This window comes from Mizuhopecten yessoensis, unplaced genomic scaffold (assembly GCF_002113885.1).
Source record: "Mizuhopecten yessoensis strain PY_sf001 unplaced genomic scaffold, ASM211388v2 scaffold6055, whole genome shotgun sequence".
NCBI lineage: Eukaryota > Metazoa > Mollusca > Bivalvia > Pectinida > Pectinidae > Mizuhopecten > Mizuhopecten yessoensis.
In genome coordinates, this window is record NW_018406357.1 from 19345 (window position 1) to 46581 (window position 27237).

General features: G+C 34.9%; 1 protein-coding gene across 1 annotated transcript in view; it reads right to left on the reverse strand.

The window, feature by feature from the left end:
* Nucleotides 1–1423: 1423 nt before the first annotated feature.
* Nucleotides 1424–27237, reverse strand: part of LOC110451476 — a gene marked incomplete at its 5' end in the record, with an annotated part of 44325 nt that continues 18511 nt past the window's right edge. Inside the window, 6 exons of the mRNA XM_021499515.1 lie at nucleotides 1424–1611; nucleotides 1918–2061; nucleotides 8324–8467; nucleotides 12796–12939; nucleotides 13707–13820; nucleotides 15100–15243. Coding sequence (XP_021355190.1) covers nucleotides 1451–1611; nucleotides 1918–2061; nucleotides 8324–8467; nucleotides 12796–12939; nucleotides 13707–13820; nucleotides 15100–15243 — 851 coding nt within the window. The remainder of the gene's footprint in view (nucleotides 1612–1917; nucleotides 2062–8323; nucleotides 8468–12795; nucleotides 12940–13706; nucleotides 13821–15099; nucleotides 15244–27237) is intronic.

The following is a 27237-nucleotide window of genomic DNA, read 5'->3' on the forward strand; positions in this document are numbered from 1 at the left end:
ACTATGCATTGTAACGGATAATTAAGAACACACTATAGATGTTACTATACATTGTAACGGATAATGTAAAACGCACTATAGATGTTACTATAAATTAAAAAGGATAATCCAGAACGCAGTATAGATATTATTATGCATTGTAACGGATAATATAGAACTCACTATAGATGTTACTTTAAATTGTAAAGGATAATGCAGAACGCAGTATAGATATTATTATGCATTGTAACGGATAATGTATAACGTAGTATAGATGTTACTATAAATTATAAAGGATAATGCAGAACGCAGTATAGATAATACTATGCATTGTAACGGGTAATGTATAACGTAGTATAGATGCTACTATAAATTATAAAGGATAATGCAGAACGCAGTATAGATATTACTATGCATTGTAACGGATAATGTAGAACGTACATTATAGTATAGATGTTGCTATAAATTGAAACGGATTATATAGAACACAGTATATATGTAACTATAAATTGTAACGGATAATGTAGAACGCAGTATAGGTGTTGCTTTAAATTATGACGGATAATATAGAACATAGTATAGATGCTACTTTAAATTGTAACGGATAATATAGAACGTAGTATAGATGTGACTTTGAATTGCAACGTATAACGAGAACGTAGTATAGATGTGACTATAAATTGTAACGTATAATGTAGAACGTAGTATAGATGTGACTATACATTGTAACGTATAATGTAGAACGTAGTATAGATGTGACTATGAATTGTAACGTATAATGTAGAACGTAGTATAGATGTGACTATACATTGTAACGTATAATGTATAGTCACATCGTAGAACGTAGTATAGATGGGACTATAAATTGTAACGTATAATGTAGAACGTCGTATAGCTGTGACTATAAATTGTAACGTATTATGTAGAACGTAGGGTATATGTGACTATAAATTGTAACGTATAATGTAGAACGTAGTATAGATGTGACTATAAATTGTAACGTATTATGTAGAACGTAGTGTATATGTGACTATAAATTGTAACGTATAATGTAGAATGCAGTATGGAGGTTACTTTAAATTGTAATTGATAATGCAGAACGTAGTTTCGATGTTATTATAAATTATAACGGATAATGCAGAACGCAGTATATATGTTACTATAAACATTAACGGATAATGTAGAACACACTATAGATGCTTCTAATGTAGAACGTAGTATATATGTTGCTATAAATTGTAACGGATAATGTAGAATACTAGTTCTATAGATGCTATTATAAATTATAACGGATTATGCAGAACGCAGTATAGATGTGAATACACATTGTAACGGATAATGTAGAATGTAATCTAGAAGCTATCCGATCAGACATAGATTGATGAACTTCGGTTCTTTGGTTTCTCCATAGAAATATGTTTTCTGAACATTTTTATAAGCTCTTTATTACAATTACAATTGCTTTTCAACTTCAGTTTAGAAAAATCAAATCATACGGACTGTCAGAACATTCCGACTGATCCCAGTACTTAGTTTTGAGACAAGCACACACCAAGTCGTTGTTTCTACACATCAGGTTACTTTTGCAGCTGTTACTTATCTCGAATGGACAAGTCTGTTTATAACCATGTTCTAAAACACAGAAGTTTGTTAAGAAAATCAAACATCATTATAGTATGGAAATGTATTACAAGTATCTGTTTGGCTACAAACACGAAATTTGGACCTTCGATTTCCGTAGTTAAAATCACACCCCCTTATAGTATCAAAAGATAATACATGTAGTTATAGATAGACATGTATCTCACCTTATTACAACATTACAGTTAAACGTTACCGTATATAAATATTCTACTCCTTATTCGATGCTCTGTTTCCAAAGTTCTTGTGTGATCGAAAATAACACTTCCACATACAAATCGCTATAAACGTACTCACGTTTGATGCATGACAAGCTGGATTCGCTCCAGTATGATGACGTTACACATAGACACGCCCGTTGATCGTTTGTTGAAAGACAGGACACACCGGTAGACTTGAAACACTGGTTACTGTCGTTGCAAACTCCTCCGTATGGTATAACTGGTAACGGAGTAAACAATACAGTAAATTATTCTATTATTATTGCATATGCTTTAGAAACATTATTCTCGATGTAAAAAGAAATGTGTAGTTGATTGCAGATTACGCTATATCAGATGTACTGTATATCTGATATACCGTATATCAGATATAACCTATATCATATGAATTATATAAAGTTGATGTACAATATATCAGATGTACTGTATATTTGATGCACAATATATCAGATGTACTGTATACTTATTGTACAATATATCAGTTGTACTGTACATTTGATGTGCACTATATCAGATGTACTGTATATTTGATGTACAATATATCAGATGTACTGTATACCAGATGAACCCTATAGCATATGAACCTAATATCAGATGTACACTATACCAGGGGTAATCTATATCAGATGGACAATACCACACGTAATGTGTACCACAAGTACTGTAAACAACAAGTACTGTATTTTAGATGTACACTCTATCAGATGTACTCTATATCAGATGTACGTATATCAGATGTACCTTACATCAGATGTACACTTTATCAAATGTACCTTATATCAGATATATTCTATATCAGATGTACCTTATATAGGATGTACACTATATCAGATGTACCTTATATAGGATGTACACTTTATCAGATGTACCTTATTTCAGATGTACACTTTATCAGATGAACCTTATATAAGATGTACTCTATATCAGATGTACCTTATATAGGATTTACACTATATCAGATGTACCTTATATAAGATGTACTCTATATCAGATGTACCTTATATCAGACGTATTCTATATCAGATGTACCTTATATAGGATGTACACTATATCAGATGTACCTTATATAGGATGTTCACTATATCAGATGTACCTTATATCAGATGTACACTTTATCAGATGTACCTTATATCAGACGTATTCTATATCAGATGTACCTTATATAGGATGTACACTATATCAGATGTACCTTATATCAGATGTACACTTTATCAGATGTACCTTATATCAGCTGTATTCTATACCAGATGTACCTTATATCAGATGAACCTTATATCAGATGTACCTTATATAGGATGTACACTATATCAGATGTAAACTATACTAGATGTACTTTATATCAGATGGTCTATTTATCAGATGTACAATATCACATGTACTGTATACCACAAGTACTGAAAACAACAAGTACTGTATTTCAGATTTACACTCTATCAGATGTACTCTATATCAGATGAACTCTATATCAGATGTACCTTATATCAGATGTACATCATATCATATGTTTCTTATATCAAATGTACCTTATATCAGATGTACCTTATATCAGATGTACCTTATATAGGATGTACACAATTTCAGATGTACAGCATATCAGATGTGTTCTATATCAGATGTACCTTATATAGGATGTACACTATATTAGATGTACCTTATATCAGATGAACCTTATATCAGATGTACCTTATATCAGATGTACCTTATATCAGATGTATTCTATATCAGATGAACCTTATATCAGATGTACCTTATACCAGATGTATTCTACATCAGATGACCTTATATCAGATGTACTTTATATCAGATGTATTCTATATCAGTTGTACCTTATATCATATGTACACTATTTCAGATGTACCTTATATAAGATGTACCTTATATCAGAAGTTTCTTATATCAGATGTACACCATATCAGATGTTTCTTATATCAGATGTACCTTATATCAGACATACCTTATATCAGATGTACACCATATCAGATGTTTCTTATATCAGATGTACCTTATATCAGATATACCTTATATGATTATATCAGATGTACACCATATCAGATGGTTTTTTATCATATGTTTACTAATAATAACACCCTTTTTGTATATGTGATAAGTCTAAAATTTCCACAAATTGATATCAGCCCGGGTGATATCACACCTTCTTGAAAGTGATATCACACCCCCTAGAAGAGTGATATCACACCCCCTCCTAAATTTCCGGATTTTGCCGTTTCCGCTTAAAGTTGTCCGCTTTTAATGTAAACAAACGAATTGTTGGCATGGAATAAATGCCGTTTCATGGAAAATAATTTAAAGATTGATTTACAAAGCCCCACCCAAATTTCCGGGTGGAGCCGCTTCCGTATTTGGATTTGCTTATTAGTGGTACACCTGTCGTCTGCGTAAACAAAAACAACGATGGCGACGTCTATAGCTAGTACTGGCGAGGAGATGTTAGAGGAACTGGCATCAAGGATTGTTGAACTAGATGAATTAATCCTGGAAAAGGAGACGAAACGTGTAATGGATGCAGGGGGGCGATTTAATAATGCTAGTTAATGATACCGAAGCTTTTGTGGAACAAGGAGGAACAAGGATACATTTTCTCATCTTTCATGAGGAACAAGAATACTGCGAGAAAAACGCAATCCGACATCAAAATTTTCACGGATTATTTGATGTCTCAAAATGAGTGGAGATCTCCAGAGTCTATTGACTCGGTTCAGTTGGCGGATTACATGGCCAAGTTCTTCATGAACGTCAGAAAAAAAGAGAAATCTGAGTACGAACCATCAAGTCTGAGGTGTTTACAATCGTGTGTGTATGTGTGTGTGTATCATATTGTATGATGTCTCTGTATTCATTTGTATATATGTTATAACTGATAAGTCAACCGACTTAAAGTAATAAAGAACTTGAACTTGAACTTGAACAATCAAGCATTAACCGTTACCTACAGAAGAAACACTACGACGTCAATATGTTGACCGATATTAAATTCAAACATTCTCGTGATGTGCTAAGTGCCAAAATGAAGAATTTGAAGACTCAAGGCAAAGGAAACCGACCAAATGCTGCTGATTCACTAAATAAGGAAGAACTGTCAATTCTGTATGAAAAAGGGGCGCTTGGTTTAGGTAGGTACAGTATTCAAATGAATAATAAATAGTTCTATAAGCTTGGTAGCTGTTGGTTCTAGTTAGTATTACTGTAATCATTAAGTGAGGAATGCCCAATGGATATTGAAAATTGTATTGTGTTGATGATCGATTCGGACAGTGATTAAATTGAATTCCAACCAGATCAATTGTGTTATATTGTTAAACTATTAATAACCATGTTATTTTGTAGGAATTTAGGAATTTCTAAATGTTGACTTTTTATGATAGTTGTTACTGTTTTGTTTATCAGTATACATCATTGTTTTTGTTATCATTTTCATGAATATCAGTAAATAAAATAAAGAAATGATTTGTTTGTGTATGTTTCGTTTATTTTAAAGGAAAAAAACATATGATAAAAAGTTTCTGATATGACCATTTTGATAGCACACCCAATATCAGCCCTCGAGTCCTGGTATCAGCCCTCTGGCCTTCGGCCCTCTGGCTGATATCAGGACTCTCAGGCTGGTATGGGGTGTGATATCAAAATGGTCATATGATAATCTCTAAATAGCAGCTGTACCTTATATCAGATGTACCTTATATCAGATGTATTCTATATCAGATGTATTCTATATCAGATGTACCTTATATAGGATGAACACTATATCAGATGTAAACTATACTATCAGATGAACACTATATATCAGATATACACTATACCAGATATACTCTATATCAGATGTACACTATATCAGATGTACACTATATCAGATGTACTGTAAACAACAGGTAATGTATTTCAAATTTACACTATACCAGATATACAATATATCAGATGTACACTATATCAGATATACACTATACCAGATATACTCTATATCAGATGTACATTATATCAGATGTACCTTATATCAGATGTACTGTAAACAACAGGTACTGTATTTCAGATTTACACTTTATCAGATATACACTATACCAGATATACTCTATATCAGATGTACACTATATCAGATGTACCTTATATCAGATGTACTGTAAACAACAGGTACTGTATTTCAGATTTACACTATTTCAGATGTACACTATATCAGATGTACACTATATCAGATATACACTATACTAGATATACTCTATATCAGATATAAACTATATCAGATATACACTATATCAGATATACCTTATATCAGATGATTCTTATATCAGATGTTTCTTATATCAGATGTACTCTAAATCAGATGTACACTATATCAAATGTACTTTATATCAGATGTACCTTATATCAGATGTACACTATATCAGATGTACACTATATCAGATATTACTTATATCAGATGTACTGTAAACAACACGTACTGTATTTCAGATGTACACTATTTCAGATTTACACTATATCAGATGTACACTATATCAGATGTACCTTATATAAGATGTTTCTTATATCAGATGTACTCTTTTACCAGATGTACCTTTTATCAGATGTACCTTATATCAGATGTACCTTATATCAGATGTACCCTATGTCAGATGCACACTATATCAGGTGTACACTATATCAGATGTACACTATATCAGATATACACTATACTAGATATACTCTATATCAGATGCACACTATATCAGATGTACACTATATCAAATATACACTATACTAGATATACTCTATATCAGATGTACCCTTTATCAGATGCACACTATATCAGATGTACCCTATATCAGATATACACTATACTAGATATACTCTATATCAGATGTACACTATATCAGATGTACACTATATCAGATGTACCTTATATCAGATGTTTCTTATATTAGATTTGCTCTTTTACCAGATGTACCTTTTATCAGATGTACCTTATATCAGATGTACCTTATATCAGATGTACCCTATATCAGGTGTACACTATATCAGATGTACCTTATATCAGATGTACTGTAAACAACAGATACAGTATTTCAGATTTACACTCTATCAGATGTACACTCTATTATTTTAGATGTACCTTATATCAGATGTACCTTATATCAGATATACACTATATCAGATGTACACTATATCAGATATACACTATACCAGATGTAATCTTTATCAGATGTACCCTATATCAGATGTACACTATATCAGATGTACACTATATCAGATTCAGATTAACCTAGAAACATTAGAAACGTGTTTCATAGGTCAGTACATGTCAAAACCACATTCTAAGTATAAGTTATAAGTAGAATGTAATGGTAACTGCTGGTTAACCAATTGATAAATTTGATGAAAATTAAAAAAAATCAGTCTTGTACATTTCATTAATTTAATTTTTTAAATGTTGATAAATTTGACTATTTCTCTAACATAAACAGTAGCATTGACAGTGAACAAATGGTAACTGAATAAACAACAACAACGACAGTACAATGAGTACATCAGTAGAGGACATTGTATATCCGATAAAATCTCAAACTATGATTGTATGAAAAAATGAGCATACTATAATTAGTATAAATTGTATTTGAATTAGTAATGATTTAGGATTTATTGTACTCAGTAAGAACATTTATGACCTAGATAATAAATTAATTCTAACTTTGCATTTTTTTTGTTAAATCGAAGTACGCCTTTTACATGTTGTTAAGCCATTTTCTAAACACAAGCACCGATTTCATACCGAGTTCCTTAGAACATTCAAACCATTCGCATGCCTTACCAGGGATAGGAGTTCTTTGTACATGTAGAATCAAACAAATTCTATAGTCTGTTATTTTGAAGGTAGGTGATGGTGACCAAACATGGCATTTAGGTGTCGCTATTGGTCGAGTTGTATGTAAAGATCGAGTTTTGAGGCTGATGTAGAATTTTTCAAATTAAGTCTGTTCTCATGGTATTTCCAGCAGTTTGGTGGAAAAACCTGTCACCGAGCACAACGGAAATATTGTCAACCAGGAATTCAATCATTTCATGATCTTATCCTCAATATATTTATATTTCAGTCGGGCCATTGTCAGGTTTTTTAAAAGACATACACAAAAGTATACCTATCAGATACATAGTAATTTTTCATAATAAAATCATTTTCGGACCGCAACTTTACGCGAGCAACAATTTTTTTTTTTTCTTAAAGAAGATAATATATAATTCAGATATGACATGTAAATTATCACTGTACATTTGTACAGCAATCCCGCTGGTCGGAAACAATTTGATTGGTCGCATTAAAATACATTCCCTACAATGTCACGGCTGGTCATTGTGCTTTTGAATACTAGTGTTCTTGAGGAGATTGCTTTGCTACTAAGTCCATTATATGAAGTTTAGAGTAAAAGACACTTGAGATCAATAAACTGTATAGTAAACAACACCTTGTCACATACTGAACAATTCTTCACCTGACATACCTGGTTGACATACAGGTACCATCACGTCCCAGTAATGCTGTTCGTTACAATCACACATATGTACCCCGGCGCGAGGTTGACACGACATCTTCTCCTGACATATACCAGTCACATTGACATCGCAAGTCTGACCGTATGTCTTCTCTAAAACGAAGAACATCACACATTCTTACACAGTAAAACACAGGACAAAACGCCTTAGCCAAATTGGATGAAACATTTACACATGTAAATTGTTTTAGTTTGTGTATTTCTTGCACTATTATTCAACGACTGCTCCTAAAATTAAGTCCAAAATGATGATTGATTTTGAAGATAAAACATTCTTTAGAAAAGGATGTCTCAAATGTTGTTACTAATATTTGGTTCATATTTATTTATATCGTCTTTAAATGAGAAAACCGTTGATTTTCATTTTTCAAACATATACCACAAGCACAATATCTATGGTTTAGATTTGCAACTTTTAGAATGGACTGGATATATTTGGTCCATCATTCAAAGAAACAATAAGATGCCTAAAATCTAAAATAAAAACAGGAAGCATCTGTCCATTTGTTAACCCGATGTCGTCACCACACTTAACGATCTACATGATAGGCGGATGGTTGTGTCTGCAAACAATGCATCTTATAAACCACACTTAACGATCTACATGATAGGCGGATAGCCGTGTCTGCAAACAAAGCATCTAATAAACCACACTTAACGATCTACATGATAGGCGGAGAGTTGTGTCTGCAAACAAAGCATCTTATAAACCACACTTAACGATCTCCTTGATAGGCGGATAGCTGTGTCTGCAAACAAAGCATCTAATAAACCACACTTAACGATCTATATGGTAGGCGGATTGTTGTGTCTGCAAACAAAGCATCTAATAAACCACACTTAACGATCTACATGATAGGCGGATAGTTGTGTCTGCAAACAAAGCATCTAAGAAACCACACTTAACGATCTACATGATAGGCGGATAGCTGTGTCTGCAAACAAAGCATCTAATAAACCACACTTAACGATCTACATGATAGGCGGATAGTTGTGTCTGCAAACAAAGCATCTAATAAATCAAACTTCGTTTGCAGACACCATATATCACCTACTTGCAACCGCACTTAGACTTGCTCGATAACCAAGGTAACCTTACGTATACATTCTAATATTTTCGAAAGACAAAATACTAACTAATCCCGATTCTGTATTACAATATTTCTAAATACCCACTAATGATAGGAATATGAGAATCCTTATAATCGTTTTATTGCTGGCTCTTCCAGTTGATCAAACAAGACATTATCCAAACTTTCACGCTTATTCTTAGTACAATTAAATCAGGGATACAGTCTTATTGTGACACTGTTTACTCAAGAAGAGGAATAAATAGAATATGGATTTTGAAGAATTCAAAAGATCTTTCGGTCAATTTTCCTGAACATCTTATTTTTCTTTTTTTCTTTTTCCGGAAACGTCAACGTCTTCTGCTTGTTCGATGACATTCGCCATGTAAATCAAAGTCGGATCCTAGTAATGTCACGTCCTCTACTCTAATCGAAAACTAGAGTAGTGACAACAAAATCACAAGACACTCTAATGACCTCAAACAAAAGCATCGACCTTCCTCTCACACAAAGAAATGACACATTTCTCTCGAGATCCTGACAGCAGCCATAAAACTTTTTCATAGTCTTTATCAACCTGCATCTTTGGAAACCCTGTTGCATAAGGTTGTTCGTTAGCAGTTGGCACATATCACGGAAGTCGTGATATCCCGCTTATCATATAGCTTAGAGAGTGTGGCGTCCTTGATTTCAAGCTCTTGACAGTATAAACGACCGATGTGGTCAATGAGTTTCTTGTTATTCAAAAAAGTATATTAATGATATAGCTGACTGTAAAATTGAAGGATCTGACAAAGGTTTAGTTACCAGTCCTGACAAGCTCATTTATAAAATTAGTTTGTTTCCATGGCAATGCCTACAATCTGCTGGAAAATCTTGCCACCGAACTAAACAAAAATATGGCAACCACGAATAATTCTCACAATGTTTACATATAGTGCTATAGGTAGCAAGCTGCGGGGTGGCACTAACTTCCAGGAGCACTTGGTGTTCTTCCCCTTGCCATGTACTTAGATTGGTACAAGTATACTAAGAGACATATTTTTTTTCCTGAATTTTCATTAACACTTTTCAGGGCAAACGCATTCTTCTATATGTAGTATTGTATTTGATACAGTGTAAACGTTTCAAAGTTTGCAAAGTTCAGAAGTCTGGCTCCTTCAGCCGATCGGGACCAGCCACTTGTATAAAATCATTCCAGGTGTTAATCTCAACTCTGAAGCTACCCGACCCTAAAAACCACCAAATAACAGGTAATACAGACAGGCCTTGCAGGCATTACAAACATTGTAACGTTACAGACACTAAATGACTACCTAGCCTTCAGCAGGTAATTCATTTTATATCTTTTAAATCTGCGACCAGTCACGATATACCAGTTTAATGCAATTTTGCAAATAAGTTTAGCATTATCTGACTTTAAGACCGGTAATTTTAAGTCCTGTAGTTTCTGGATTTGACTGTAAGAAATGATCCTATATGCGAATGCAAACAGTAAGGTAAGGGTTTTAGGCCCAAGGCCGGGTTGATAGGTTCCTACTTTGTTAAGTGGGCTTTTTTTCATGTTAAATCCCCGGAGGAAGGGAAACATTTGCGTCTCCAACGCTGTGCAATTTATTTGTGGTGGCAAGGTAAAAGTAACATGGTTTATTTTTGTATTTTATTTTAGAAACTTTTGAATCAATGCTAAATTATGAAACACCTCCCAAGGCTTATTCATTGCGTTGGTAACATTTCAGACATGACATTAAATGTAATTGGACATGCGTAGGGCTAGTTGCCTAAATCTTCATTATATGTTCCAAAAACATTTCCCAGGCAGTGAAGAAAGGCCAGGGGGTATTTTGCATAAACACAAGGTGCGAATAAATAGTAAGTAAGCTACTCTTAAGATGTCCAAAGGAGGAAGGTATATTAAATACCCTGACATTGTGTGCAGCCAATTAGTTCTGTTTTTAGGTGACCAGGTACATCTTTCAGATCTTGGGAATGTCTTTTTCCTACATGACTGGCAGCAAGACCTTTATTCATATTTTTAATTCCTTCAGAGGGTATGTCTATTATCATAGATACGCAGTGCTCAGTACAGTAGGGATAGAGGTATTGACTGCTTCAGCGACCTTTTGATATTTCCTTTTAGACAGAAGTTGTTTGGAGTCGTTCACGGTAAGGATTTTCCTGCCAAATGGGTCATTAATTTGCTATTTTATTACAAAGAGCAAATTTGACACGAGGCATTGTTGTTTCTGGTTTTGAAGAGTATTAATTTGCCATCATGTGTCAATGTTGGCAATGAGGACAGGTCAGCAGGGAATTTCCTGCAATTTATTTGATGGCTGTTATATTGCTAGCTTGTTATGAAATTGCTGATGATTATTCCTTCTGACGGTGTCAAGTACCGCGATACTATTTGGACATTGACAATAACATCTTATCTCTTTGCCATTTATTCGTTTAGGGTCGCCACCAGGAATAATATGTGTCCACAGTTATTTTTCACAATATCACAGCTATTCAAATTGACGACTGCTCAAACATTCATTTTCGGATCTACACAAAGGTAGGTATCAGATTATGTTCAAAGTTTAATAATGAAATCCGCAGGAAAAAGTTAAATGATTGAAACAAATTTCGTACTTTATCTCTGATAATCTATGTATAATATACGTTATGAATTATACCTACACTCTAGATTTCAATCTACGTCACAGTTTATACATGTAGTCTTAGCCTTCATTTTTATCTATGTTCTTCATTATACTGTGTACTTTTAATTTCAAAAAGACTACACTTAGGTATCTTTAATGGAATTTAGACAAAGTAGAAGAATAAGGAGGCGGAGTTTTGTAGGTTATTTAACAATTGTTCCAGCAGAGTGCTTGTAATACTGTATATACGATGTTTATAACTTCTACAGTGAAACTTGTTTAATCTGATCCCGGAATATTCCGACTTCCTCTCTTATTTAACATTATAAAAAACTACCGAAAAAAACATGTACGAAAATTATGATTGAATATGTAGATATTTCTAGCCCTCTTTCGCAAAACCAAGCTGTCGAAATTATCCAACCACAGGCATATATGAACATATTATCGTACATCAACGTTTTATTTCCAATATGTTCGTAACATTACAAGATCTGGTTTCAGGTGAAAATTCTCATAAAATATCCACTAACTCATCTACCGCTACCAAATGAGAATGAATACAATGCCGTAGAAGTGATGACGCCTATAAAGCAAATGTCATGACTATTCGCGTGTTTTTGTATCACCATATTTGACATTGTATATCCAAGGTGTGGCAATACTTGTTTGCAGAATTAGGAATATTGACTTTAATACGTACTCGTCGTGCAGATTCTGTACTTCTCATACCAGTATTTGTCATCACTACACAGACACCTAGCGGTACCGCTACGGTCAGAACAGATAAGTGTAGTGTCGCATGAAGATGATTTTGTGACGTCACATATCTCGTTATATCCCGATTCTGAGACAAAAAAAAACATACACTGTTTAAGGGTGTAATCTTCTGAGGCTTATATTACGTTCAAAGCTCGTTTTGATCTTGTAAAATAGTAAAAATATAAGCAATTAAGTTATTGTGACAGAGCAAACAAAGGAATCTGTCATGTTCGAGACTATTCGACTATTTTCAAGACAGAAACATGAACAATTACATATTGCAAAATATAACAAAGAGATAACCAGGCATTATGAAAATTATACAAAAAGATGAAATAGATAACAGAGAACCAGTGGTTTTTATGTAGTGTTGATGTTATGGCATAACACTTCGGCCAAATGCTAACTACATCTAGAAAACGCAAATTCAAGTGATTGGATAGAAACAAATGTAAAAAGAAGTATAAAGTTAACTTCTAACCCTAGTTATATGTTTTAAGTGAAAGCAAGGCGTGAACAAAAAACTTATGTTTGTTTTGACGATAGTGTCGGGTTTGTTTGTGTCAAACCAGTGTTTGATAACATCTTCAATATATTCTTGAGTTGAGTATATGAATAATTACCTTGATTATTTACACGCTGAAGGCTTTATTACACGTGTGTCATAAAGATAGTTTATGTAACGGCTTTATTAACACTGTATAACATGATAGTCATATGCTAAATATGTTATATATCTAATATCACTGATCACACGAGCTCCAATGTTACGGAGAAATATGCCTCGTGTATACGTCTTTAAGACATCGTACGTGTCTAGTTACATCAAATAGCAAAATAATATTAACTTACCATTGTAAATGCAGTAGAATTTAAACGAACTGCTACAACTCACTTCCTTGAACCTTGGCATGGCGTTATTCTTCGAATAAGATAATCGTTTGCAAAAGGTACCGACAGTTGAACCTAATAACAGAAAAATAATAAGTAACCGGATCTGCATTTCACATATTTAATAGATCATTCTGAAATTTTACTAGAGTATGGATCTAGATTAGAACTACAGTGGTACAGTGTTATGTCCTTGGCTACTTACATGTCTCGCTCAATTTCGCTATTTAAAAAAAAAACATCGACACAATTAAAATATTCGATTTGCTGCTCGCTCGTCGAAAGAACGTAGGGCGAAGGGCAGTAGTCTAGGACCCCCGTATAGGTCATTTGTTACTTTTATTTCTTTGTACCCGAAACTGACACGTTTGTTATGACAATCGATTATAGTTCAATTATATGCTAAATTATGTGTTAAGCTTATAAGGTCGTTTACCTTATATATTTAAGCACACTTGTCTCAGGTCCAGATCCAAACTCTGCAGTTTAATCGATAAAATGTACTCGTGATTCATCGCTATTGTAGTCCTTCAAGACGGTAAATCAGCATGAATTGTATCAGAATTGTTTTGCTATCGCATATATTTCACCGGTTCATCTAATATCATACTCGCGAGTAAATGAAATGCAAACATGGTCCCCGACCTCATTTTGTTGGATTTGGTGGTTTCTGTATACTACCTACCTCTCCAAATATGCAACAAGATGTGAGCATTTTTTTTATTTATTTTTAAAGATACAAACTACCCGAAAAAATAAAACTACAAACGTTCAGTGTACACTAATGTTATAAAGAATTAACAGCAAAACATTTGCAACAGATGACGGAAGTTTTCAGCACGCCGGCAGTGAGCAGAACTCGATAATGGCGGACCACATGGTACACCACGCTCGGAACATGTGTAGTAACAACCGGCAGAAAAAGGCACAAAGTAACTCTAATTCGCAAAAAAACATTTATAAGGTAGAATGAGCATAATTACATGTAACAAAGACTGCAGTAAATAATAAGGAAAAACCAAATCACTACCGCCTGTATAAGGTCAAACAATGACGCACAGCAGTAAGCCGCCATAGTGGCGCCATTAAAGGGAGAGGAAGGGGGTCACTATGTGTCTCTTTCGTCGTAATTGGGGTCACGAGCGGGGAAGAAAGATGGGAGTTTTGTCTTCTTTTGTTTTGGGGGCTACAACGTTTGGTGTAGGTATTGAATACGCATACATAATAGTTATTATTATTATTATTATTGAAATAAAATTGACTTTATAAGTAAAACAAGATAACTACTAAAGGTATATCTAATTGGATATAACTACTAAAAGGTACATCTAATTGGGTTACTTATAACGATTACCTGGCACATACTGCAAACTTCGAAATCCTCCCAACCATCCAGAAGAGCCAATCGTACATTCTTCGGGGACCGGTTGTGGAAAACTATTAGCAGCAGCACATCCAAATGCGGCCTCTTTCCATGTATTCTCAATTCTCGTTCCACCTGTATGTTAAACGAAATAAAACATAAAATAATAAACCTCAGTCTAACTATGTCCTGTTGTCTTAACAAACACAATCGACCCTATCTATCTATCCTCCCTTCCTTTCAATAACTAAACCTTCCCAGTGTTTAAACAATCTGGTAAACACACTCTTAAACCCGTACATCCGGTGTGCCAAACAAACCCCTACATTTATGTTGTACCTAATAATAAGGGTTCTTGCAAGACAGAAAATGTCAGGAAAATATCAAAAATCAAAACTTTTCTTAATATCAATATATGAAAGGAAATGTTAGCCCCTAGAGTAGCACAAGTGTTTTTCACCAGTTCACGAAACGTTAATGCTAGACAAATATATTTTTTTATGAAATACGTGAATTTAAAAGAAAGAAAAAAACATTAGTTGTATACTCATCCATTTGAAACAGACTTTAAAAAACTCAATTGTATCATTGTTTAAGTATACAACAGAATTCCATCCGTCGCTTAGTCCGTCCCCTATTTCCTTCAATAACAAGTCGTCTGCACTCCGGAAAATTGCAGCAAAACTGGTTACTCGTATTCGGAAGAGAGAGCACATCACATATGTTCTATATTCATTGCATTTGTTACCTGTCCGATACAGGTTGCAGTACAAAATGTTGGTGTACACATACAAGGCACTAAATGGAATAGCTCCACCATCCCTCCAGGAGGCTGTTACCCAGTATCAGCCGTAACGATCACTGCGGTTGAAGTCAGAATCATTGTTGTGTATGCCTGTGCTTTAAGAGAGTTTCGGCCAAGTTGTAGAATAGCGTACCATCTGGTATTAAAAAGTCAAATACCCTGATCAAATTCAAGAAGGACATCAAAACTCGCCTTTTCACGTCTGCATTTAAGACTCTTTACACAGACGTCATGTACATACCACCCTTTATATATGTTTATTGATGTACACATTGCGATGAGTATCTTCTTGCTAACTGTATAATGGTGATTGTAAGCCTTTTTTGTTTCACAGATTTAACTAATACTATTATCCATATGTTGTAAAGTGGTTAAGAGCAATTTTACAAATTATATAGGGCGCTATATAAATGTTTATTATTATTATCATTATTACAAGCTAACCGATAATAAGATTTATATATATATATTTTCAATGCCGCCGTGACTATTCTCCATAATTATGCTTATTGAAGATTTTAAAGAAACTGTGGTTAGGCATACATGTAGCAACCACTAGTGAAAGCAAGAGGTGTTTTTTTTCTATAAAAGCACTGGATACAGTCTTGAGTGTAATCAGCCCAACAGAACTCAAAATATAAGTAATGCATTTTATAAACTGATGTTCTATTCATATAGTAACAGTGATAGAGACCTAAACCCCGGGCCTGGAAAGTTATCCCAAGCAGGCACTTTCTTTGAGGAAGCACTGTATAAAGTCAAGAGTGTAATCAGCCCAAGAGAAATCAAAATATTGTGCAGTAGTGCATTAAACAGATTTTCTATTTATAGTGACCCATTGACCTTTGACCACTGGACCCGAAAAGTTATCCCAAGCAGGCATTTTCTTCCAGGAAGGACTCGATAAAATCTGAGTGTAATCAGTCCAACAGAATTCGAAATACAGTGCACAAACTGATGTTATATTTATAGTAAGTGACCTTGACCTTTGATATCAAAGGCTGAAAAGCTATCCAAAAGCTTCAACAAATATTTTATTTCACTGGATAAAGTCCATGTATGCACACACACAAGGTTCTACACTTAAAGTTGATAAGTTGACTTTAATAATATTCAAATGTTTTTTTCTGTATGTTATTACCATCTCCATAACATATTTGATGAAGTTGCTAAGTGTTTAAATTGAATCAGTTGAGGATTTTCTATATATAGCAACATTGACCTTGGCATTGACCTTGTAACCAGGAAACACAACAATGTCCGAAGTCTACTCATACTTGACCTTTGCATAAAGTTTTATCAAAATCCATGAACGAATGAAGTTGCTAAGTGTTTAAATTGAATCAGTTGATGATTATCTATGTGTAGCAAGTGTGACCTTGACCCTCACCTTGGATCCCTGAAATACAACGATTTATGAAGTATACCACTACTTGATATTTATATAAAGTTTGACCAAAATCTGTCAATGAATGAAGTTGCTAAGTGTTTACATTGAATTGGGATGCGACGCGAAGGGACGGGACAGAAGGTCGCACCAGGGCAAAAGCTCACTTGTCCTTGGCAGGTGAGCTAAAAACAGATAGAAGGACAGACAGTCTAAAATTTCTGGGTACATTTTTCCAAAAACAACGGGAAGAAAATCTGCATTTTAAAGAAAGTGGTAGCTATGGGAGCACCCTATATATGTTATAAAAATAAAAAATATTGGTACCTTGCAAAACAATAAGCAAATTTCGCAAAACCCCCAATTCTCAAAAAATCACCTAAACATGACATATTTTATTTAACAGGAAACATGGAACTTAAAGACGCAACAAACTATATCCGATACATAACAGAAAGGAATGTGAGGAAACCATGTGAGGGACACAACTCACAGGAATATTATCCAAAGGAAGACAATCAATCATAACTGCACAAATACTTAGAGTACTTAGCAAGTGTTCCTAGTTTAAAACAGAGAGTATAAGTATTACTTGAAACAAATTTTAAATTATATAAGAAATATTTATCAGGGACATCATCTAAATAAAAATTAATTGATTGATATAACAGTTGAGATGCATTAAAAATCCTTCCCAAACGGAAAGTAAAACAAACATTACAGTAAAATGTTCAAACCTGGCCTGTATGGTGTAAAGTTTCACCTTTTGGCCTTTTGTAACTTTCAGCTTTCTTGGCGAATTTTGTGCATTTTCAAAAATCTCACAGTCTCATCAGATGTATATGAAGTGCATAACAAATGGAAAAATAAAAATATGAATGAGAAACTGCCAGAATAAGATGTATAGGAAAGCAAACAAAGGGTCACAACTATTCGAGCTCGTTCTATTTTTAGGATGCTTCTACACCAAAATCACATAACTTTGGCTACTTCAACTTCTGACAGGTCAATGACCCTTGATGATACGTATTTAGCTGTCAGACCAAAAAATACTGCAGTTGAATTTTATGTCAACTTATGAATTAGTGGATTTGAAGACCACTGTAAATATGAATAATGAACAGAAATATTTTAACATTTAAGCGAACACATATTTTTTTTTTTTCAATCCTTTTAATAACAGATTTAGGGAATGAAGGGTTTAAATGTTGTTTGTTGATGTTTAGTGGATCGAAGATTTACATGTATAACATTTTTTTTAAACACAGTATTCTAAAAGATATGATTAAGGTTTCAGACTCTTTTCGGTTATCAGCATCTTGTGAGGAAACTTCATGTATTGTAGCAGAAAAATGTCAACAAATAATATGAAGAGTAGTGCAGTTGATATAGAAAGTTCAATTCCTGCTATATTTTTGTAGTAAAGATGTCAAAGAATCAGATATTTGGCAGACCTTTCTTATAAATATGACTTAATAGTGGTTGCAAGGATTTAAAAAAAAAACAAAAAAAAACTGAGTCATATCCCTTATACAGAGAATAGTGTGGAAATATAGATGAACTGAAGGTATTGAAAATAACGTCAGGTAATTCGGGTAAAATGGACTTCCATCATGATGTTACATATTTATAATGTGTTTATACAGCCTCCCTTAAGAAAAACACATTCCATATATGTTTTCAGCCTGTTTTTGTTGTCATTATCTGTCCAGCCTGTAACATCTCATCTTTGCTAGCCAAGCGTTCATTTTGTATTCACATATTCATGTATTCAACCTTAGCGTATTCAGCCTTGTTCTCTAAGCTTTCAAATTATTGAACCTGGCACAGGGACTTGGCACGAATTACCATCCTATGGTCCACATGTTTGTTTTATATCATACATTATATAATACACATATGTGAACTGAGAGTTAAAAATTAATACCAAGTCCCTGTGCATGTAAATAATAATGGCGGCGCCCAGTACCAAGTTGCCTTGTCGACTATGTCATGATTTATGTAAAAAAAACCAAAGGAGGACAATACTTAGAGAAACATGTTCTGTATATGATCAGTTGGTAGAGATAATTGGCCATATTCTAACTGTAAATGATAACCAATGGAAATACATAGGCGACCAGTGCTGAAATAATCTTGAAAGCTTAAAGTTGTGCAAGGTGGCAGGGGAGGGAAATTGAACACAAGGCTAAATCTGCCAAGGTTGAATAGTACAAATTTAAATTATGAACCCTTGGCTATTGAAGATGGTGAGATAACGGGGTTCGATCGTAAAACAAGATGTGTCATCAGCAGTATGCTACAGTGAAATTACACTATAAAGTCAGCATCAGTCCTGCGCTATCACAAGGAGACAAACATGAACATACAACAGACTCCCAGAACACAAACTAAGTATATGCACAAACTCACCACACGCATGCATCTAGCAAATGGGGGAGGCCGTCCTTAAATGACCATGTACATGTATAGCTGTTGATAGGACGTACATTAAACAATACTAAATCAAACCTGAAGATTGTTTTGACACAAACATCTTATTTATTTGGATAAATTCATGCAAATGATGACTTGTTATTTTAAACAAATGACTTGTTAATTTTAGCCTGTATGCACTGTATGAATGTTATTTTAATAACAGTGTACCCATATGAATCCATGATTGTCGTGAAGTGGTGCTTTATTTGAATTTAATACATTTGATACTCTATTACCTGACCTGGAACGTATTCGTAGCCATACCGAGACAATTACAATACTGTGGTTTAACTGTATATAAATTGTGTACATAGTTTAAGCGTCTGCGAGACCAGCTGGTCTAACTTACAGACGTCTAGGTGACGAGAAAGAACATGAGAGGAATGCTTCTGACTTTTGACAGGAGCAGTAGGCAATTCACACTTTTCAATTTGTACTATTCTTCTTTTTGGATAACGACGCTTTAACTTGTAAGCGAAAAATACATCACTGGTGTCACGAGCAGCATCAATACTAAAAACGTCTTTTAAATATTAACGGCTACCAAACCCGTGCTCCCGGTTACAAATAAATGCTATGTCCCAATCACCTGCCCTATGGACTGTTCTTTAAGTAAGTTGTTTTAGTGCCAAATTTTGTACAGCATGATCTTAATCCTTCCAATGTAGGTATCTTGTGATAAAATTTGTTGTTTGCCTTACACTGTTACAATGTTTTACCATTTATATATATATATATATATATATATGTATATATATGTTTGTCAAAATACATGCTCCTGAGAGCTTATGTTAACTATGACATATATTCAACTTAAACTAATGATTCTTGTATCTTGTATTTTGAAGTAACATGCTACTATGCTTTTATCCGATAATTTGAAGATAAGAAAAACACACACACAAGCTTTTAATCACGAACTTTTCCTCGACAATGCGCCTATGTATAATCTTCGGCACTATGAAGGACACAAGTTAAGGTATACTGTTGATGCCGACATGTACAAATGTATGTAAACATTAAACGCTAAGGTTAATGTGGCTTCCGGGAAGGACGTAACCTTTTCGGCGGGCACTTGACCTGCTTGGTTTGGGTATAATACTTTATTCACTACAAAACAGTATCCCAATCGATCCTAGTCATTGAGGTCATCGAGGAATGCATCCTCAAGAACGTAACATACATAATTGATGATTTACAACTTTGAAGTTCACTCCCGCCAATTCGACAAGGAAAAACACCAAGAGCTTCCGAATTCAGATTCCACTTCCTGTAGAAATGTAAACAAATGAACAATTTGAACAAGTCAACATCTCAGCTATATGCTAGTGGGGACGCCTCGCTGGTTCATACTTCATAAAACAACAATTACGTAACACCTTGGTTGCTTGTTCACAATGTTCTACTTGACATATTCGATTCTGATCATTATAACCACAAACTTTCAGCAGGGTTTGAAGGATCCGAAACAAAACGTGATTGATATTAATAGCATAATATTTGATCAAACCGAGATATTTTTATTAGCTTGAATAAAGTATAGTATACATAACTTAACCAATGAGGCAAGTAATATTTCACCAAATATGCTATCACTTCGTCATGCAACATCGAAAAAATCAAACTGTAGCAATAGGAAAATACAACCATGCAAATGGACTATATTACTCATGTCCGGCGATATCGAGATAAACCCCGGCCCATCAAAATGTCCATGCGGGATAGGTTAACGAACCGTTGCTAGTAACCATAGAGCTATTCAGTGCGATGACTGTGATGACTGGATACACATAAGATGCGGAAATATGACACCTACAGAATACAACAGATTACAATCAACAAATCATTTTACATCCAAAAAGGGTAACAAAAACATTAAAGTAATGGCGGTAAACTGCAACAGCTTAGTGAGCAATAGAAACCAAGCACTGATTAACCAACTAATTGATGAACACAAACCAGACATCATTTGTGGATGTGAATCAAAATTAGACAACACCAATAAGAGTGAAGAAGTATTTCCTACATATGAATATGAAATATATCGTAAAGACAAGAAAAAGGGAGAAGGAGGTGTATTCATTGCTGTAAAAAAAGCACATAGTAGCCACACCTGAAACAGACCTTGATACCAATTGCCAACTCATATGGGTAAAAATACAGACATGGAAACATCAAACTTTGTACGTAGGCTCTTACTACCGACAACCATCAGGTGAAGACCTAACCCCATTGAACACACTAGCTGAGTCCATCTCGAGATTGACCAACCGACAGTCACTCCCGAACATCATACTAGCAGGTGACTAATCTCCCAAATATAAATTGGATGGACTACACTATCCGGGATAGACTCCAGTATTCAAACTCCTTGAACCAACGAGCTATGGATATATCAAAAGATAACTGTCTCCGCCAAATGACTAATAAACCAACTAGATATGATAAAATCCTAGACCTAGCCATGACTACCAATCAGGATCTCATCAATGATCTAAAAGTAGAACCAGGAATGAGTGATCATGAAATAGTCATAACAAGCATTAAAATAGGGGCACAAAGACAACATAGACCTGAGCGAACAGTCTACCAGTATAAGAAAGGAAATATCAATGGCATACGTGATGGTATGAAAGAATATTCAGAGAAGTTCTGTGAACAAGATCACCAAAATAAAGACACCGAAACAATCTGAGACGAATTCAAAAATGCGCTTGTAAAATCAGCTAATAAACATATACCTAGAAAGAAGATCACATCAAGATGGAACCTCCCATGGATGATACCCACAGTAAGCAGACTCTATAGACTGAAGACACGAAAATAGAAGAAAACAAAAAAGACCAAGATAACAGAAGATTGGGAGAATTACAAAACCACCAACAAAAATGTAAAACGAGAAATCGAGAAAGCACCCCGTGAATACACAGACAAACTTCTCAATATGAATGCATCTGAAAACCCGAAAAAATTCTACTCGTATAGCAAAAGTAAAGAAGTAACTCCAGTAGGATCCCAACACTGAAAGAGAACGAGAGCTTGTTATCAACACCCAAACAAAAAGCTGCAGCACTTAATAGGCAATACCAATCAGTCTTCACCAAATAACCTCCAGCAGAAGTACCAACAAAAGAGAACAGACTGACTACATCTATGACCAACATCTTTTTCACTGAAGATGGAGGAGAAAAACTAATGAAGCACCTTGATCCAACAAAAGCAAGCGGTCCTGACAACATTTCTACAAGAATCCTACAAGAATCCTAAAAGAAACAGCCACGGAAGTAGCACCATGCTTGGTAATCATTTTCCAGCACTACTATGACACTGGACAAGTACCAAAAGACTGGAGAAATGCAAATATTACAGCAATATTTAAAAAAGGAAGTAAAGGTGATCCGAGTAATTATCGTCCGGTATCATTAACGAGTGTAGCATACAAAATCATGGGACACATTATATTTAGTCAAGTCATGAAGCATCTGAATGACAAACATATTCTTGTACACTACCAGCATGGTTTCAGAACAGGCCACTCATGTGAAACTCAACTACTTACCACCATAGAAGACATATCAAGAACATTAGACATGAGAAAACAAGTAGATATGATGATATTAGATTTCTCTAAGGCGTTTGACATTGTGCCATATAGACTACTGCTCATGAAATTAGACCACTATGGGATAAGAGACCACACCCATGAATGGATCAGACAATGGCTAACAACAAGGAAACAAAGAGTGGTCCTAGATGGTGAATCCTCTTCTGAAGCTCATGTCGACTCCGGGGTACCCCAAGGTACTGTATTTGGGGCCCTTGATGTTCTTACTCTACGTTAATGATATCGGCGAGGGAATAAAATCAGAGGTAAAGCTATTCGCAGACGACTGTTTATTATACCGAACCACTGACTCTGAAGCAGACACCAACCAGCTGCAGAAAGACCTAAGCAAAATGACAGAGTGGTCCAAGGCTTGGCTAATGCGATTTAATGCCAAAAAGTGATATGTCATTAGACTTAAACGATCGAGACAGACCATCAGAGCAAACAACTGGTACAACAGTGATTGAAGCACACTCGAGGAGGTAGATCACCATCCATACCTTGGAGTGGAACTAGGGAATGTCCTCACTTGGAACCACCACATTGATCAGATTACCACCAAAGCATCTAGAATGTTTGCATACCTTATGAGAAACCTGAACAAGTGCAGCAAGGAAGTGAAAGGAAATACATATACAACACTCATACGCCCCAATCTGGAATATGTATCATCAGTTTGGGACCCTTTTCGCCAATACCAAATTGACTCTGTTGAAATGGTCCAACGCAGAGCGGCTCGATTTGTAACTGGTCAGTACAGTCGCAATCAAAGTGTCACATCAATGTTCCAACTGCTGACTAACCTTTACAAATGTGTGAATAACATCAACGCGCTCAAAATACCACCATCTGTAGTACGACCATCAAGGACAACAAGAGGACAAAATAGCAACAGCTTTATCCCAGTCAGTTGTAATTATGACAACTACAAAAACAGCTATTTCCCGAAGACAATACTGGAATGGAAGAACTTACCAGAGAGGGTCATCAACCAGGATACTGTGGAGGCATTCAAGACCGCACTCCACAGCTTCATTGACGAGTTATAAAGTGGTGTTGTTAATAGTTTTAACTGTGTATACGGACAACTTTTAACGGCCTTGTGTGGAAGCCACGCCACACTAGACTTGCTGTGAGTTGATGCTGTTTGACGGCCCTTCGAAGTATTCCAGTAAATGTAAATGTAAACTGTAAAACGAAAGTAGGTCTGCGCGATCGCAAACATTTAATGCTGATATTTTCGCATAAATGTCAGTTAATACTTGATGTGATAGCAATGGATTAAACGAGTGTTACATTGTGTTGTATTCTAGCACACCAGTGTCTCAATACATACGGTATTAATCTGTTAATGTTCGATAAACGTCTGTTTATTATTACTGTCCTGATTATGTTGTGAGGTATTTCCGGGTCGCGTTCTCGTATCAAGTGCACTTCCGGCTACGTCATAAAATGCAATTTTTCAATTCACAAAATCTTGATATTTAATAATAAACGATATTTTAAAGAATACACAAGTTAATAAAAACAATATCAATACAAATACATTGTAAATATCTTTTTCTTGAATGTTTGCAAAGCAGACGAAGTTTGATCATAATCTCGAAACTAGAACATTTTTTCAAAGAAAATGTTTAACATTTGAAAAAAACAAGTTTGAAGGGGAAAAAATCAATTTGTTCTTTAATGAATTAATGAAAGAGATACAAAAAAGAAATATAGTAAATAATGGATAGTAAATTTATCAAAAACATCATCCTTAGAGAGTATGTTCTGGTGATGATCGTTTAGAAGCTTTGCAATACTTCAAACTCTTTCAAACGCGCATCAGCTCGATATTAGGCCCCGTTTACAAAATGGCGACTTGAAGTAGCAAGGCGGATTAAATCGGAACTTCAATTGTGAATATTTCGGCAAGTAAACATTGTTCACAAAGCCCATGTGGTCTGTTCATCTAATTTAGTCAAGATGTACTCAGACCAGTCGTTGTTTAGTCGCTAGGGTCATTCACAAAAAAAATAGTATTATTATATAAACTTATTGTGATTAATATAGCATAGCCCAGATAATATGTTTATCGCAGATGATAATTACAGTGTTTGTAACACTACAAAAACGTAATATAAACGTGAGATTAAAAAGCAGATTTAAAGATACAAATATAATCAGCTAAAAATGGTGGGTTATATCAACTAACTAGGTATTCAGAAAACACATGGACGGCTGTGCGTTCGTGAGATATGAAACGGGTTGCATCAAAATTTGCTATATGAATGCTATAAAGATTTTTTAAAAAACGTCACTTCGTCACAACAATAAATAACATCAAGACAACTTGCCCAGTGGTCAAATTATGTCCTCTGATAAACGAAATTAAATCTAAAATAAAGACAACGTTTCAAACTCAAAAAATTTAATTTTAGACGACAAGTTATCTCGAACTATTTAAATAATGATATGGCATACGTTTGCTTTGGTAAATAAGTATGTTCGGGAAAAACGCAAAATTTGTCAGGTTTATGCGAGTAGGACATACCAGGCGCTAACAAACTTATTTAACAAAGTGAACTAGGTGTACACTCAACACCGAGACAAAACCTGTCGAAGGGGAGCAGTCATTATCGAGATTCAGGCATTTGGTCTAAGCGTCAATCTGAGGAGATCGGTGCAAAAGAAATGAACATTGCTCAGTTATATAGTAGTGTGACTGAAAATACCGAAGATGTGTCATCTCCAGAGATTACAGATATGGAGATAACAGAGCTGCAGAAGTGTCAATAAGCCCCTGATAAAAGATTCATACAGAAGTCTCAGCCTGGGTACAAGAATAAGGCAAAATACAAGTCCAAGAGTGAGGTTTTCCGATAATACTTCTTCCTCTCGTTCTGATCATGATAAGGAGAAAGATGGAATATTTGATAATGTTACCACAAAGATACCTGTAGGAGTGGTCAAAGAAGATCAACTCGGATTAACTAGAGAAATGAGAGGGACGAGTTATTATACAATGGTTTTGCTTGGAAAAAGAGAAAACCCCGGAAAAGGTCGGCTTCAGATCTAAGCGATAGTGGTAACGATGAAAGATTACCAGAAATCAAGCATAACGAGAAAAAATCGTTTCTGTAAAAGCTTCAACTAATGATGAAACCACTCCATGCAGAGATTACAGATTTCTTTTGAGACATGTGCCCACATCAATCGCAGAACAGAACGTGATATGGATATATACCTAACAGTTTGAGTAACCAAGCTCAGGGAATTCTTGAGCTGTATCGAGTACATTTACTTAAGAGGAGACATAGAGCTAATGAGACACTGCATGAATTTGGCTAGGTTATTAATAAACTGTATACAAAGATTAATTAATCTGACTTACGCACATTTGAGATTAGTGTGAGAGAAACATTGGCCAAACAGCAGTTTATCGTCTCTTTTACTGGCTCAGATATGCGTATTTGTATAAAGCAAGCCAGGCCTGAGAATTTTACAGAAGCGATCCATCTGGCAGTAGAGCTGGAAGCTTACAAGAAAGCAGAAAAGCATGGAGATGAAGGTCACGCCTAGTACTGAGAGTCCTGAAAATACAACAGAAGTGGAGTTTACAAAATGAAATGGAATCCATGTTGAGTAATATCAATCAGAAATTGGAAATGATGCAGAAGGATAACAGCAAACTAAAGCAGCAATAAACGTCAAAATTAACCAGCTGGTCAAAAAGAAATGTGAAGAAGGCGAGCACTGGCAAACGTTGTAATAAATGTAACGAGACTGAACATTTACGTAGGGAGTTTTCTCAGCTGAAGACTGGATCCGATCAAAACTCACTTGGAGCAGCATCCCAGTGAAAATTCG